General features: G+C 42.8%; 1 protein-coding gene across 3 annotated transcripts in view; it reads left to right on the forward strand.

Moving 5' to 3' along the window:
- LOC144683993 (phosphatidylinositol-3-phosphate phosphatase MTMR1-like) overlaps positions 1–16,915 on the forward strand; it is a 72,068-nt gene that overhangs the window by 13,997 nt on the left and 41,156 nt on the right. The window contains exons 3-6 of one of the 3 annotated variants that reach the window (XM_078547656.1): positions 790–813; positions 11,785–11,860; positions 14,374–14,468; positions 16,031–16,132. In XM_078547656.1, coding sequence (XP_078403782.1) covers positions 790–813; positions 11,785–11,860; positions 14,374–14,468; positions 16,031–16,132 — 297 coding nt within the window. Of the gene's footprint in view, positions 1–789; positions 814–10,256; positions 10,326–11,784; positions 11,861–14,373; positions 14,469–16,030; positions 16,133–16,915 lie in introns of all 3 variants that reach the window. The other 2 variants (XM_078547655.1, XM_078547657.1) reach the window with 2 other exon arrangements.

Below are 16,915 nucleotides of genomic sequence, written 5' to 3' on the forward strand. Positions count from 1 at the left end.
TCATTTGGACAGGTCACAAGAATCCCAGCTACAGAGCCGAGGAGTAATGAATAAAAGTGGCCACACGGCCTTCATGCCTGCCTGAGGTCTTAACCTGGAAGCTGTTCGGCGGTGGGGGGGGGTGGGGGGAGTGTGATTGAGGCCCATGAGATGTGACATCCGAGGTTTTGCTGCCAGTGTTACTCTAGTTCCCTTTCTTTAATGTTTCATTTTCTTTGCTCAAGCCCTCTATCCTGCTGGATAGGAAACCTGCTCCTAAGCTTCTGGCAGTGCTGTTGCTGGAAGGAGAACAAGCAGTCTGAAGCGGTTTCTGTCTTGTGCTTAATGTTCATCGTCAGCAACTCTCTGTGCAGGGAATTGCGAACAACAGGCCACATCCAAGACTCTCTCTGTCTTCCAGTGCCTTAGAGTGCTGGCATATTTAAGCACTGTGTTAACCCTGTTTGTAAGCCACTGGGAAAGCTGTATGTTCGCAGTGCACAGCAAGACTACCAGGCAGATCAAAAGGAGCACAGCCAAGCTGCCTGCTCTTGCCCTCGCTGCTACATTTATTTAATTCTGCGAGCCCCTTCTTAATTATTTGTGCTAAATCGATGACTATGGTACAAAAGCTACAAACCCCAGGAAGCTGCAGACTTATATTGTGGATTTCACTGCATAGACCTTTAATAATGTTGTTTTATTTCTGATGTTGGTTGATTGTGATGAGCAGGATTCAATGGTGGGAGACGTTGACCACCGTACCAAGCTTCTTTTATTGATTTTTTGTTAATGTATTTTAACTAACAGGTTTTCAGAAGGCCTGATCTAAGGGTAAGGATGAAACAAATCAGGAACACAGCAGGCTTTTTACTTCCTGTTTGTCTCTTGTACTGTGATGCAAAGCTTCCAGCGTGTGTTTGGCCTCATTTTTCTTGTTTTTTTTTAAATGTCAGTACAACCTTTACATCTTTCACCTCCTTTTAGTGGAGTGGGTTTTTCGACTTTTGCAATGCTTATTAAAAATGCCGTTTACCAAGTGTGTAGCTCTGTGGCAACTGGCAGGGTAAGGAGTTCGCTCTCATGCAGTCTCATCCCTGCTCCAAGAACGTAACTTTTTAGCTGATCTCAACTACCCCCCTCGTCCCTTAAATTGAAGCCTGTGGCTCCGCTGAGAATCCGGCTCGAAAATATTGTTTGCATGTCTTCCAAATCTCTTACGAATTTTAATTTTGAAACGCTGATCGTGTCGACTGCTGTTAAACAAGCATGGAGCCATTTAAACTGGGCAGTTTCAAATGTTTATGTCCGGGGAACCCCTGTTTAAATGCAAACACAGCCCAATGAGCCACGCTGCCAATATTGACACACTCCTGCTGACAACATCAAATTAAGGGCATAGGGTTAATGCTGAGGAAGATGGTGACAAAATACAAGAAGACGTTAATTAATCTGCAGAATGGGTGTGTAATTGCCAAACGAATTTCAATAGATAAGGTGAGGTGCTGCATTTCCTTAGGGAGAATAAGGAGGGAATGTACTCCTCAGAAAATAAGAGTGTAAATGGAGTAGAAATGGTATTGAGGGGTATAGGTACACTGATCACTAAAACTAGGCACAGTTCAATAAGGTTGTGAACATAGCAAAGCATGGGGGTTTATTTCTAGAAGGATTGAATTCAAAAACACAGAAACTATGGTAAACTTGTATGGATCTTTCGTTAGACCACAGTTGGGAGACTGTTCTGGATTGCAAATAATAGAAAGGATATAGAGACATTTGGAGAAGGTGCAAAAAAAGATTTACTAGGATGATACCAGAGAGGAAAAATTGGAAAGACCGGTTGAGGAGTCACCTTGAGGGGCCTTTAAGATTATGAAAGAGATTGATAAGGTAGACATATGGAAGATGATTGTGGGATGACCAGAACTAGGGGCCATACATATAAGATAGAAATTGACAAATCAAATTGGGAATTCAGGAGTACCCAGAGAGTCGTGAGAATGTGGAACTCGCTACCACAGTAGTTGAGGCGAAAAGCATAGGTTCTTCTAAGAGAAAACAAGCATAGACACCATCAGCATGGACAGTTTGGGACAAGTAGCTTGTTTTGTGCTGTATATTTTATGTTTTATATTCTCTTCAAATATTGGCACTGCCCTGTGACCCTCATTGAAAATATTGACACCCTCCAGGTGATAGTCTTTCCAGATACTGACAGTCATAGAAATCTTGCAAGAAACATTGGCACACTGCCTGGGACCTCCTCTCCAAGTATTGGCACAATTGCTGAAAAAAGAGACATCTAGGCTTTTCATCCTGCACTCATAAAGATACTGAAAGATGCAAGATGAAAAGCTTAGAAATATCTCCTTTTTCAGCAATACTCAAGTTCTGTTCTACCACACGACTATTGACACAAAGCAATGAAATCACCCTGCAGGGACCAACTCACTCACGGGACTCCTCTCTCTCGGTATTGACACGCTGCCCATATTTCAACTTCTGGAAACTCTGGGTGTGTGGCGAACCGTTCAAAATTCCATTGACTTTGACTGGACCATAAAATCCCACTGGTGTAAAGTTGTGCCTTCGCTGTCAGTTATCCAAAGAATTATCTCCACAGAGAGCAATTTCTGTATACAGCAACTAGATAGATACAGGTAAATGCTTAAGAATTGGGGTGTAAGAACAAAGAGGTATAGGGAATACGTGCACAAATTGTTGGGTATGTTGAGATAGTGGCTAGTTGGGATTCTGGGCCTTATAAATAGACACAAATAGCACAAAAGCAAAGAGGTTACAGTGAACCTTTACAAAGGCAGTCTTTACAAAGGTTCAGCCTCAACTGGAGTACTGTGTACAATTCAAGGCACAGTCCTTTAGGAAGGGCGTTAATGCCTTGGGGATGGTGCCAAAGAAATTTATTAGAATGATTCCAGGGATGAGAGGCTTCAGTTACGTGGATAGATTGGAGAAGCTGGAATTGTTCTCCATGGAGAAGAGAATGTTGCAGAAGAGATTTGATAGAGGCTTTCAAAATTGTGAGGGGTCTAGACAGAGTAGATAGAGAGAGAATTTGTTCCCACTGACAAGAAGGGTCAAGATCCAGAAGGCACTGATATACAGTATTCACCAAGCAAAAGAACGAATGACACATCCAAGTTCAGATCTGGAATGCGCTGCTTGAAAAGGTGGTGGAGGGAGATTCAGTCGAGACTTTTAAGAGATTTGGATAAGTACTGGAAAGGGGAAAAAAAAAAATCATGGCTACGGGTAAAGGGCAGGGAAGTGGGATTAGCCGGATTGTTCTTGCTGAGAGCTGGCGTGGGCTCGATTGGCCGAATAGCTACCTCCTGGGTTAGAACCATTCAATGATTGTCTAAATTATCGAGACTGTGCTGATGGGTTAGCTCGAAATGGATAACATCCCTCGGAGCCCTGGGATCCTCCAGTGTATCCCAGAACCCACAGACCCCAGTTTTAAAACCCAAGTTTTAAGTGGGAGAGTTGTTAGCCAGTTTTTCTAGCAAACCCAAAGTAACTGAGTAACTCAAAACCTTGTACCTTTTGGAGCAGAGATAAAAACTTTTGAGCCAACTTCTTTAAAATGAATATAGTCAGTAAATATTATGCACTAATTGCATGTTATACTGTAGGGTTATCACATGTTGTACACAGGTAATGCCAATTTATTCCCAGCACCAGCACACCACAAACAGAGAAGGCACGTTGAAATCTACTCTGAAGCGGGATGTTTAAGTGTGTAATTAGGGAGGAAAGCACTCTTCCCTTTTCATTTCTCTAGCCTCCTTTTTATTCATTCATGGGATGTGGGCTTCGCTGGCTGGGCCAGCATTTATTGCCCATCCCTAGTTGCCTTTGAGGTGATGGTGAGCTGCCTCCTTGAACCGCTGCAGTCCATGTGGTGTCAGGGAGGGAGCTCCAGGATTTTGACCCAGCGACAGGGATGGAACAGCGATATATTTCCAAGTCAGGATGGTGATATGTTTCTCAGTCTATTAATACAGGAAATTCTCTTTTAAATCAGCCCTTACCTCTGTTCTCGGCGTTTAGCATTCCCACATACTAACACTAGTTATTGTGACAATCTTCCTCCTTTTTATTCATTCTTAAATGATCCTTTATTCCCAGAATAAAAAGATATTTCTTATAAATTGATTGGAGTGCATAAATCTCATCATCCAGTCTCCATCCATGCTCTGTGTATAAAATGTGGAATTTCCCTTCTGCACCCAACATTGGTGCAGTGCAGAGTTACTGAAAGATTGAGGTGGCTTGAAGCAGTGAAAATTGGGAGCTGTTCAGGTCAAAGGTTCTATCGGTTTCCCTGTTTAGTGGAAATTAGGCCAGAGGTAATTATGAGCAGTGTTGTAACTTCAACTGTTTTTTTTCAAAGCAGGTAACATTCACTAAGAAACATTTTGCGGTGAAATACAGCTCTCAGTCTATGAAGGTGCATTGTGGCATCATCAAAAGCCAGTTACAGTTTTTTAGTAAAACGTTCCATTGTAATATTGATTAAGATGCTGGCTTTGTGTTTATTGCAATAATTGTCGAGTTTTATCATATGGAGCACATTTCAAGATAAAACAGTCTTTGGGCTAAAGGTGAAGGTATTCATTTTAAATTCTTCTCTCCGTTTTAAGGGGCTGTGCCATGGTGACCCTTTCCGTATGTCAAATAATAGATATAAAGATATCTGTGAGGGATAAGAGTTCAAATTACAGACCTTTACGGAGGTAATACAGCTCTTGGCTGAAACATTGAATTTGGCTGGTTAACAATAGGAAGGGGATTAGCCGATGGTGAGGGCTGTGCTTTTGAAACCATTTTGGTACTTTCAAGCTGGTTGCTTCCTAATGGGATTATAATTATATTTGCTGTTTCTGAAGTGCCAAACTGGGATACTAGGTATTGCTAGTGACTGCCCTGAGAAAGTAGTATTGCTCAGCCCTGTGGTATAAGGGTCTGGCACATATAGGGTTAATGTGGGACTGAGTGCCGTACCGCCCACACAGTGGTGTAAGAGAGCACGTGACCTGCACCCAGAGCCATTTGAGTGTTGGACAGAGCTGTGTGTATCAGCAAGCATGGAGACGGATCCTAGCTTTTACCCTTTACTGTATATTTGTAAATAGTTCTACGAGTCAATAAAGACTTACAGTTAACCTACGTATGACTATGAGGACTTCTTCAGACCTACCGGACTGTAACCAACGCCCTACAACATGGGGGCAGCTTGTGGCAAAACCCAAAACCTCACAGAAAATGCAGAATAAAGCTAAAATGCTGGAAGACTGAGAAAAAAATGTAACAAAGCAGCCTGATCTGAAAAGAAGCTCCATAAGCAGAGGTGTAGAGGAAAAATTGCCAAGAGAAAGCTCCAAAGAAAGGCTTGGAAGCTGAAGGCAGAGATTTAAAATTCCTTACTGCAGCAGCAGACTCCATTACATCTCCTTTGGAAGTCCAATTTCAAATCTCAGAGAGCAGAGTGAGCTCCAGGCTGCACTAAATCCTGAAAAAATATTGAAATAATTCAGAGTCAGAAATGCAGTTTGAAAAAACCCGATCCTCGAGTTTGTGCGCTCCAAAATTTTTTTATAAATAATCAATTGAATACTCTGGGAGAGTCGTGACTAAAGGCAAGCAAAAGCCAGGATCAGACAAATTTGTGACTTTAAACATAAATGCTGAGCAAGAGAACTCTGCAGGCAGCCGTTCCAGGCAGCCGTTGTTGAATTTCTTTTTTTTTTCCAAGCTGAGTGCGATCACCATTCTAGTGGAGCCTGGAAACCGCGGGAAATCCCTTTGTCACCAAGTGAAAGGCGGCGTCATCTTGCTCAGAAAGCTCTTAAAGCAGAACCTGCACTTCAAAAAAAATTTAACCTTGGATCGGAATTCCGCACTTCCAAATCAATTCGGACTAATCCGAGTCGCAGATCAGTCACGTAATTGGGGATATTGGAGGAAAAGATTCCTAAAATACAGCATCACTTCAGGTTTAAACAAAAAGTTAGAAGCTAAGTGAGTCACCACGCTGCTTTACTCGGTAGGCCCAATTGCAGACAACATCATTGCAAGACAGGGAATCAATGATTCATCTGCTACTTTTGAAGAAGTATTAACATTTTTTGACGTTTATTTCAATCTAAGAAGCAATAAAATACTCAAGAGCTAAATTTAACCAGCGAGTCCAGCAACCAGGAGAGCCTGTTGATTCATTCATCAATGATCTGTACGGGATGGCAGAAGGTTGCGAATATGGAGACTTAAAATCAGAACTCATCAGAGACGGAATAGTGGTAGGAGGCAGCGGACCATGTATTCTCTGACCTCATGCAAGCAAGGAAGATCTAATCCTGGAAAAGGCAATCCAGATAGTTAGGCAGTCAGAACTCCGTGAGCAGCACAGAACCATTTTAAGAGGAGAAAATAAACTGTGGTGCAGAGGCAAACCCACAGTTCAGCTAGTTAAGCAACAAAGACACAGGGACACTCCGGGCCAATGAAAGTGATACCCAAACCATCCAGCAAGAGCGACCATGTCAACACTGTGGAGCAAAGCGGACCCACAGGCGAGATCAATTGTCCTGCAACTTCAGCCCAGTGCTTTCCATGCAACAGGATTGGACACCACAGCAAACTCTGAAATGCACAGAAGGCTCAAAGATTGTGCACGATATGAGACTACAAGTCTGGGAGAGACACATAGCCATGCTTCTTGGATGAGGTCAAAGATCTTGGTTTCTTATTTTGGAATGCAGACGTTTCCGTCAGTGGCCATTTAATAAATTTTATATTAGACACAGGAGTCAGCGTAACAGCCCTATTGGACAAAGAACCATGGCTTCGAACAATGGATGCACTACCCTATGGGCCTGGAGGAATCTGACTTCCGGTCATAGGCGTGATTCTGAACCCACTAAGATATGGCGGCAAACAAATCGTTGAACTGATGAATGTCATCCATAACCAGCCTTTCTCTCTCTTGAGCAGAGGTGCCTGTGTAGCCCTGGACTACCTCAAAATGGCAGAAGATATCAAGACAGCCACTGTGATTAATTATACAAAACTGCAAGCTCCTGAGCACTCAAACAAAAAGGGTATCCTGACTAGATCTACAGCTCTGAACCGTCTTCTCTCTTTGCGAAGCACATTTGTCCATTCTTGTTACAGGTGTCGGAAAACCTATAATGGTCAGACCAGCCGACCACCCAGGACGCCTCCAGCGGAGGATGTAAAAGAGAGCAATCGGCCGTCTGATGAGCCTTAACCTCTGGCTCCGATGACGGTACAGCAGGTCAACATTGCAACCAGCGAACATACACTGCAACTCCCAGCCAGCATGACAGAGCCACAAAAGATGCTGGAAGCTGGTAGCAGCCATCCATTGCCAACAATGAAACGGCAGAGGTTAGCATACCAATAAACCTGATTCTTGTCTTGCCACAGAAGAGACAGAGGACATGGCCACGACCCACATGACGACGGAGTAAATGAAAAGAGCAACAAGGAGACGAGCACTATGTTTGTCCGTCCCGCAAGAAATGAATTAGAACGGCAGCCAACGCAACAGCCGGACCAACCAAGTGCGGTTCAACACGAAGAAATGGATGAAAAGGTACCCAGATGCCAGCCCACCCTCCAAACCAACAGACAGAACCAGAAGCGACAGAGCCTACCCATCCTCCGAGCTACATATGGAAGGGTTATCAGGCCTCCCGACCATTCTGAACCTTTGAATTCAAGGACCTGAAGGGGGGCGATGGGGTAGTGATAATGTATTAGTAACAATGTAAAAAATAAGGCAAACTATAATCATTTAAATACATTAGATAAAGACTTGGGCGGTGGGTGTGGGGAAGATGTAGGATACATATAGGGTTAATGTGGGACTGAGTACAGTTCCGCCCACACAGTAATGTAAGAGAGCACATGACCTGAAGCCAGGGTCAGTTGAGTGTTGGACAGAGCCGTGTGTACCAGCTAGCATGGAGACAGCTCCCAGCTTGTACCCTTTACTGTATATCTATAAATAGTTTTAAAAGTCAATAAATATTTAACACGTATGATTCCGAAGACTTCTTCAGACCAACTGAATTGTAACCGCCAATTTACTGGGATAAACAATGTGCCAATTCGCCCAACATATTTCAGAGGGGAGATAGATTGAATAGCGGGCAGGGAGGATACACTATCTTGATGTCCTGGGCATTCTATTTACTTGTTGTTCTGACAGAGGCCTGTACGGGGGCCTCAACATTTTACAATTTACATCAATGACTTAGATGAGGGGACTGAAGACATGGTAACTAAATTTGCAGGTGACACAAAGATAGGTAGGAAAGTATGTTATGAAGAGGGCATGAGGTTGCAGTTGGATATAGATAGGTTGAGTGAGTGGGCAAAGATCTGGCAAATGGAGTTTAATGTGGGAAAATGTGAAGTTGTTCACTTTGGCAGGAAGAACAAAAAGCAGAGTATTGCATAAGCGGGGAACGGCTGCATAATTCTGAGGTGCAGAGTGACCTAGATGTTCTAGTACATTAGTCACAAAAGGTTAGTATGCAGGTACAGCAAGTAATTAAGAAGGCTAATGGAATGCTATCCTTTGTTATGAGAGGGATTGAACATAAAAGTAAGGATGTTATGCTTCAGTTATACAGGGCGTTGGTGAGACTGCACCTCAAATACTGTGTGTAGTTTTGGTCTCCTTATTTAAGGAAGGATGTAAGTGCATTGGAGGCATTTCAAAGGAAGTTTACTAGATTGGTACCTGGAATTAGGGGGTTGTCTTATGAAGAAAGGTTGGACAGACCGGGCTTGTTTCCACTGGCGTTTAGAAGAGTGAGGGGTGATTTGATTGAAGTATACAAGATCCTGAACGGTCTTGACAAGGTAGACATCGAAAGGATGTTTCCTCTTGTGGGTGAGTCCAGAACTAGGGGGCACTGTTTTAAAATTAGGGGCACCCTTTTAGGACAGAGATGAGGAGAAATTTTTTCTGAGGGTCATGTGACTTTGGAATTCTCTGCCTCAGAAGGTGGTAGAGGCGGGGTCATTGAATATTTTTAAGGCAGAGTTAGATGATTCCCTTGCCTAACAAGAATCTAAGGTTATCGGGGTTAGGTGGGAATGTGGAAATGGAAACACAAGAAGATCAACCATAATCTTACTGAATGGCAAAGCAGGCTCAAGGGGCCGAATGGTCTACTCCTGTTCCTTTTTCTTATGTTCTTTTGTTCTTATTCTCCTCATTAGCAGTTAACTGTGGTCCTATTGTTCAGTCAGGAGACATCATGGCAATCTAAGCATGTTCATGCACTAAATGATTGTGAAATTCGAACATTGCTGTGAATGTTGAAATTTCTGTATTAATTTCATTGAAAGAGAACCTAGCAGAATATGGAAATGCCATTGTGAGATTTAGTTTAAAATCAAATTGTTTACAGCATTGTGGACGGTTCTCTACTGTTACAATCTGATTGTTCCTTAGAATGAATACAGCCTGGGAGTAGAACTTTGACTAATAGTAACTTGTAAACACGATTGTAGCCTTTAGCCTGATATTCATAGCAAAGGAGTTGCTTCTATTTACACAAAGCTGTCTAGTGCGCCTTCCCGATGTTATTTATAAGATGAGATAAAGACCCGGTTGTTGATTTTCTGTTCAGGTTTTAGAACTGCTCAGTGTGCTCTGGAATCTGGATTTATGTTTCCAATTCTTGCCCATTGATTCTGAAGCTGGCCAGCAACAAAATCCATCACCAAAATGATCTTGTTGATGACGCAGTCCTCACAAACCGATGGCTTAGAACCCTCACACACACTAACAGCAAGGCAATTATAAAATGTCAAATTAAAAAAAAACAAGACACTGGGACTTTTAAAACACAGCAGCATTGCAACCAGAGCACATAGGCACATACACGGGTAACAGTTCCAGGTCAAAAGACAGCAACCTCCCAATTCATTCCATATGTATAATTCACGCTATTTCCCACCACCTTTTTGATTTTAGTCATAGATGTAAACTGCTCATTGAAATGCTTTACTTAAAAAAAAAGGATTACTTTGTATTATGTTTCTTTTTAAAAAAAAGAAATCTATAGAACTGCTCCCTATGATGCGCGCTTGCTCTTCCCTTTGCTGTAGTGTTGCATGTCAATAATCTGTAACATATGTTGCCTCTCACCTTGTGCATGCTTCCCCCCCAAACCTGTGCTTCCCCCACTGCTGACGTTGATCTGCAGGAGAATCAGGATGGACGCAGTGGGTCCTGTCATTCTGATGCTGACCCTGAACTGGGTGTACATTCCTTGGCAAGTGATAATTTTCTTCATTGAAAATGTGTGATTTTTTTCCACCACCACCCCCTTCCCTTTTGACCTATAGCTGAGAGTACAGACTTCAGCTAACCAGCACCTACCAATGAATGAATTGCATGCAGGTATTTTGGTTTTCTAAGCAAAACAAAAAGCCATGTTGGCAAACTGCTCTCTCATTTCAGATCACATGTACCTGGTTTTGTGTTGCATGATTCTGTGTTCTCACTCCTTCTAGTAGGGCAGTGCTACTCTGAACTGGTCGGGTTCAAACACGGCTCAAATTGTTTACTTTTGCTACCTACCGTACTCTAGTTACAGTTAAATGCAACCACGCTCATCGGATTGGCAGTCGCTTTCCAATTATAACCTCACACAAAAAAATATATATATATTTTTTTAAATTCTGGAACCCGTGCCCCAGACCAATGTGAACTGCTCTTTACAAAGCAGTTTGCCTTCCAATTACTCATCTGTGTAAGGTTCAGATTAGCAATGCTCGGCAGTGTTAATAAGACAAATCATTAACCTTGCAGTGCTTTCTAACACGGCATTATATAAATGTCTATGTTTGTGAAATGGAATGTTCATTTATTGGAATAAAATGCTTCAGTAAGGTAACTCATTAGCTTGATCTAATGGAGCAATTGGGCTGCTTTGTAATAAAATTCGACACAGCTAAGGCAAAAAAGAAACTGGCTTGCACCATTGTGAGGTTTTGCCTGTTCATCTGCATTCACACCATGCAAGAGCATGTTTAATGTTAATCCAGTTATGCTAAATGACTGCAGGCACTATGTAAATTCAGACGTGTTTAGTATTCTGTGTCTTAGCCACAGAATGGGCTGCAGTCATCCATCATCATAGAAAAATCAGAAATGCTAGTATATTCTGTCAGTAAACTGGCAAACAAAGGTTTACACACTAGAACTGTGAAAGGAAAATAACCGTCTGTTAAATTAGTCAAGGTGAATGTGGACTTTAGTTTCAAAGCATGTTTGTGAATCTAGGGCCAGAGGAGGGGGGTGGGGGGGAGATGGGTGGTGGGGGTGGGGGGAGCCCCAGAGTGAAATCAAGAATATGGCCTTTAAATTTGTCGTGCCACTTTTGATGGCTTCGTCACAGAAAGCTGTGACAAAGTAAAATGCACAATCAGCCGTTTACTTACTTTGTAATCTGTCACGAACCACTTGTTTCAATGCCCAAATTATTTTATAATGCACCTACTGCTTCAGATTGGTCTGAAATATGAAAAGATTTTAATTTGTGCAATAATTTTAATTGAAATTGGGAGGGAGCTCTGACAGGTTTAATTGCCTGGCTCTCCTGTTAGTTTGAAAGAGAGGGAGAGAGAGAGAGAGAGGAGGCGGGGGTGGAGAGATGTGATAGAAAATATACAGAGAAGATGAGATTAGTGGGTGGGCTGTGACTTTAACTGGATATGGTTAATTGTCAGGTGCTAAGGGATGGAAATAAACTGGCTCAAATGGAGGAAGCACCACTCTTTCCGGGGGAAGCTATTAAAGCAATCGGTAAGTGCTGACTCATTTTACCTACGCTCCTAAGTCATGCTTCAACCTGTTTTTAAAATGCTTAACATTACCAAAATTAATAATAGCACTCTTCAGAATGAATTGACATGCCATATATTATTGGCTACCATATTAAGGGGTCCTAAACTCAAGCGAAGAAGATGGCTGAGAGCTGAGCCCAGAGGCCATTATTTTAAAAGTGTGTTAAGGTCGTTTGCCTCTGTCTTGCTTTGAGAAAATTGCCTGAAACGAAGTCTCAAATGATACCAAGTTCCTATAATAATTAATCAGATTTTTTGCTGTACTTTAATAAAATGACACTTTTTTGGATTGTCATAGCCCTGCTGTATCTGGAATATTTTACCATTGATGTTTAAATGTATTGTGTAATGAAATGTTATTCATTAATAATTTATATATCGATATTAGTTTTTATTTGTGTCCCTCCCTCCTCACTGCCACCTCTTGGTTTTTGCTCCTACTTTCCTGCCAACAGAGAATGATTAGGATATGGTTCCCTAGTACTTACTGAAATCTCTACTCACCTTCTGTAAGCTGGGGAAGTGTGAATCAACAGGCTATTCAACTGTGATGTATTCATTCCTGTTTGTATTTCCCAGCAGCAATTGGTGGATAATAAGAACGGAACCCCTGGCTCCGTTCCTAACCTTGTTCCTCTTCCCCTCACATCTCCCCCACCCCCCAGCCTCCCCTTGCAAACTGGGGAGAGGGAAGAAGCTTATTGTTATCCAGGCTGATGTCAGTACAGACCAGAGAACAAAGCTAAGATTGCTTGGCCTGTGCAGCTCGTTTACACACTGGGAAGTGAGTGTAGAAGTGGAGTTCTGTTTTACTCATTCAAGGGATATAGACTTCGCTGGCTGGGCCAGCATTTATTGCCCATCCCTAATTGCTTGAGAAGGTGGCAGTGAGCTGCCTCCTTGAACCACTGCAGTCCATGTGGTGCAGGTGCACCCACAGTACTGTTAGGGAGGGAGTTCCAGAATTTTGACCCAGCGACAGTGAAGGAACAACAATATATTTCCAAGTCAGGATGCTGAGTGCCTTGGAGGGGAACTCCCAAGTGGTGGTGTTCCCATATATCTGCTACCCTTGTCCTTCAAGATGGTAGTTGTCGTGGTCTAAGGAGCCTTGGTGAGTTTCTGCAGTGCATCTTGTAGATGGTGTACACTACTACTACTGTGCGTTGGTGGTGGAGGGAGTGAATGTTTGTGGATGTGGTGCCAATCAAGTGGCTGCTTTGTCCTGGATGGTGTCCAACTTCTTGAGTGCACTCATCCAGGCAAGGGGCGCGTATTCCATCACACTCCTGACTTGTGCCTTGTAGATTGTGGACAGGCTTTGGGGAGTCAGGAGATGAGTTATTCGCTGCAGGATTCCTACCCTCTGACCTGCTCTTATAGCCACAGTATTTATATGATTGCTCCAGTTCAGTTTCTGGTCAATGGTAACCCCCCCAGAATGTTGATAGTGGGGGACTCAGTGATGGTAATGCCATTGAACGTCAAGGGGCGATGGTTAGATTCTCTCTTGTTGGAGATGGTCATTGCCTGACACTTGTGTGGTGCGAATGTTACTTGCCACTTGTCAGCTCAAGCCTGGAATGTTGTCCAGGTCTTGCTGCATTTGGACATGGACTGCTTCATTATCTGAAGTATCTGAGGAGTTGCGAATGGAGTGTACACCAGTTAAATATTTAGATTTTACAAAATTCCAGTAATTCAGAACTTTTGTCACTTAGTCCTCTCCCACAAAATATCCTCACCCTCATTGCCCCATCACCCTATCCTCATTTTACCCTCTGGCTCCTGTAGCCCAACAATCGGCTTGAAGATCTCTATCCACATTTTCAATCTTCCAAAGTCCTGCTCCACAATCACCCGTCAAGGGATTTGAAACAGGGGCGGTTAAATGAATTTGAAAAATGGATCAGTCATGGTTCAATTAAAAGACAAAACAGGCTCAAGAGTCTGCATTGCCTACTGCTGATCCTACATTAACCCATTTGGGAAAAACCACTCTAGTGATACATTGAGGCTTCTGTTTTTGACTTTGAATGATCGCACTCACTTCCAACTCCATTGGGATTGTTGTCCGTTCCCCATTCCCAACTCCTGATTTCTCCTTGTTAACCAATGCTTACTCCCAGTTTCTCCATGCTCATGAGACTTTGCTTCCTCGCTCTCCCTCTCCTCCCCTCCCATCTTCAGAAGCCTTGTGAGACCTTATTTTCTTAGACTGTCTCTTCAGTTTTACTCCCCCATAAAATCCCTTCGCGTTGTGGTGCCCCTTTGTGAAGCACTCCTGAGCTGGGTGTGTTTTTAATACAAGAAGCACTTAATAAATGTATATTGTTAGATAGTACGACCTCTATACAGGCAGGAGAGAGAGAGGGAGGAATGCAGCAATTCTGGTTTGCTGCCTATGCAAACTGGTTCAAGCAGAATAAAATGGACCGATAATGTTAAGAAATCTGTACATTTACTCCACAGCCAAAGATGTCACGTACATCTGTCCTTTCATTGGGGCCATTAGTGGAACACTTACTGTGACTGAATACAAATTGTACTTCAAAAGTGTGGAGCGGGTAAGTTAAACAAGACTGATGATGTGAGCTTCATAGTTAAATGAAATCCTGAAAGCAGGCACCAGGGCAGGGTCTTTGCATCTCCTCTATGTCTTGGGTTATATAGCACATGTGAATGTTCTGGGATTTTGCATTTAACTGTATGTCAACTACAAACCCAAATTTGTAGCAGTTTTATGCTCAGGACTGATTTGGATAATGAACTGTGCTAAACTTCTCTGAATTCCATTCAGTGGAGAAAATTTGTATAAGGCTGAGTAAATTGGATCTATATTCTCTGGAGTTTAGAAGAATGAGAAGGGAATCTCATTGAAACACACAAGATTCTGAAGGGGCTTGATAGGGTAGACGCTGAGAGATTGTTTCCGCTGGTCAGGGTATCTAAAACATGGGGGCACGGCCAGGGGGATAAGGGGCGGATCATTTAGGGCTGAGTTGAAGGGAAATTTCTTCACTCCAAGGGTCATGAATCTTTGGAATCCTCTAGCCCAGAGGGTTGTGAATGCTCCATCGTTGCCTGCATTTAAGGCTAAGATAGACAGATTTTTGGTCTCTCGGAGAATCGAGGGATGTGGGGAGCGGGTGGGAAAATGGAGTTGAAGACCAAGATCAACCACGATCGTATTGAATGGTGGGCAGACCGTATGGTCTCTTCCTGCTGCTATTTCTTCAGTTCTTGTGTGTTTTTTCCAAGAGATGTCTAGAAGCATGAGGCAGCAATGCCTTGTGCCTTTTCCAACAGGTTATCGACCTATTTAAAAAAAATTGCATGACACATAATGATTGTCCGCACCTCCTCACAAGATCAGTTTTCTCAGGGATCGACTTGGAAAGCCGTGTGACTTTCCTTCTCTCCATGTGGAGCAAGTGGAAGATGGCTGCCCCTCCTGCACGCTCGTGCTGGATACAAAAACCCGGGAATAGTCATCGATCTGCTGCGTAGGCTGGAATGTGATGGGTGACTTAAAAGAGAGACTTGAATTTAATGTAATGCCTTTCATGACCTCAGGACATCCCAGAGCATTTTACAGTCGATGAAACACTTCTTGAAGTGTAGTCCCTGTACTCCCTATTTCGGCAACATGCTCTAGCCCTCAACCAACTGTTGGCGGCCTTCAACTGCCTGGGCCCCAAGCCCTGAAATTCGAGGGCCTTTAAGATGTTCTTTAAAACCTACCTCTCTTGGTTAGCTCACCTAATATTGCATATGGCTCGGTGTCAAATTTTGTCTTAATGCTTTTATGAAGCACCTTGGGATATTTTACTTTGTAAAAGGTGCTATATAAATGCAAGTTGTTGTTGCAATAAAGGAAACCCAGCAGCCCATTTGGGCGCAGTAGACCCCCACAAACAAGGAGATAATGAGTCGGTAATTTGTTTTAGTGAATACTGCTTATGGGAGGAAGAGACCTGAACAAGCAGGGAGGTGGGATGCGGGGTGGGCGAGGCTGAGGTGGAGTGACTAAATACAACAACAACAACAACAAAATTCCATCCAGTTTCCCTGATTTACTGTTTGGTGCAAACCATCCGTCACTTACAGATTTGTATTTCTAAACTAGGACCCCCCTTTCACCCTTGATGTTCCACTTGGGGTCGTGAATCGTATTGAAAAGATTGCTGGCATTCAAGAGAATTCCTGTGGCCTGGAAATTGTGTGCAAGGTAATGGTTTCCATTTGCAATGTATTTACTAGAGGAAAAGTTGACAAGGAAGTAGTAGCAGTCGTGCAGCTGTATAAAACACTGGTTAGACTACACCTGGAGTACTGCATGCAGTCCTGGGCAAAACGCCTTGGGAAGGATATATTGGCTTTGGAGGGAATTTGGCTTTGGAGGGAATTTATCGTGGATTTGCCAATGCGAGACCTGGACTCCCAGGGTTAAATTACAAGGAGAAATTACACAAACTAAGGTTGTACTCCCTGGAATTTGGAAAGTGATTTAATCAGAGTTTTCACAATATTAAGGGGAATAGATGGGGTGGTGGAAGAAACTATTTCTGCAGAATGAGCATTCTGGAACTAGGGACATAGTCTAAAAATTAGACAACAGACATTTCAGGAATGAAATTAGGAAACACTCCTTCAGACAAAGGGCCATCGAGGTTTGGAACTTCCTTCCACAATTACCAAGTGATGCTAGATCGATTGTTAATTTTAGAACTGAGATGGATAGATTTTTTGTCAGCCAAAGGTGTTAAAGGAGGTGGGGCAAAATCAGGCTTGAGGGGCTGAATGGCCGTCTCCTGTTCCTGTGTGTTTGCACCAGCACCTGGGAACTGTTTGGTTAGCAATATTGACAGTGGAGCAAATTATTGAATAAATTTGTTGCATTCTCTCAGAAAATGAAGTGTCATTTCGAGTTTTTCAGCTACCTTCAATTTTTTGTTCTCCAGAACAGGCCTTTGTTTTGCACTTTTCAACAATTCTAAAATGATCTCTGGTT

The sequence above is a fragment of the Cetorhinus maximus genome, chromosome 8 (genome assembly GCF_964194155.1).
Source record: "Cetorhinus maximus chromosome 8, sCetMax3.hap1.1, whole genome shotgun sequence".
In the NCBI taxonomy this organism is placed as follows: Eukaryota; Metazoa; Chordata; class Chondrichthyes; order Lamniformes; family Cetorhinidae; genus Cetorhinus; species Cetorhinus maximus.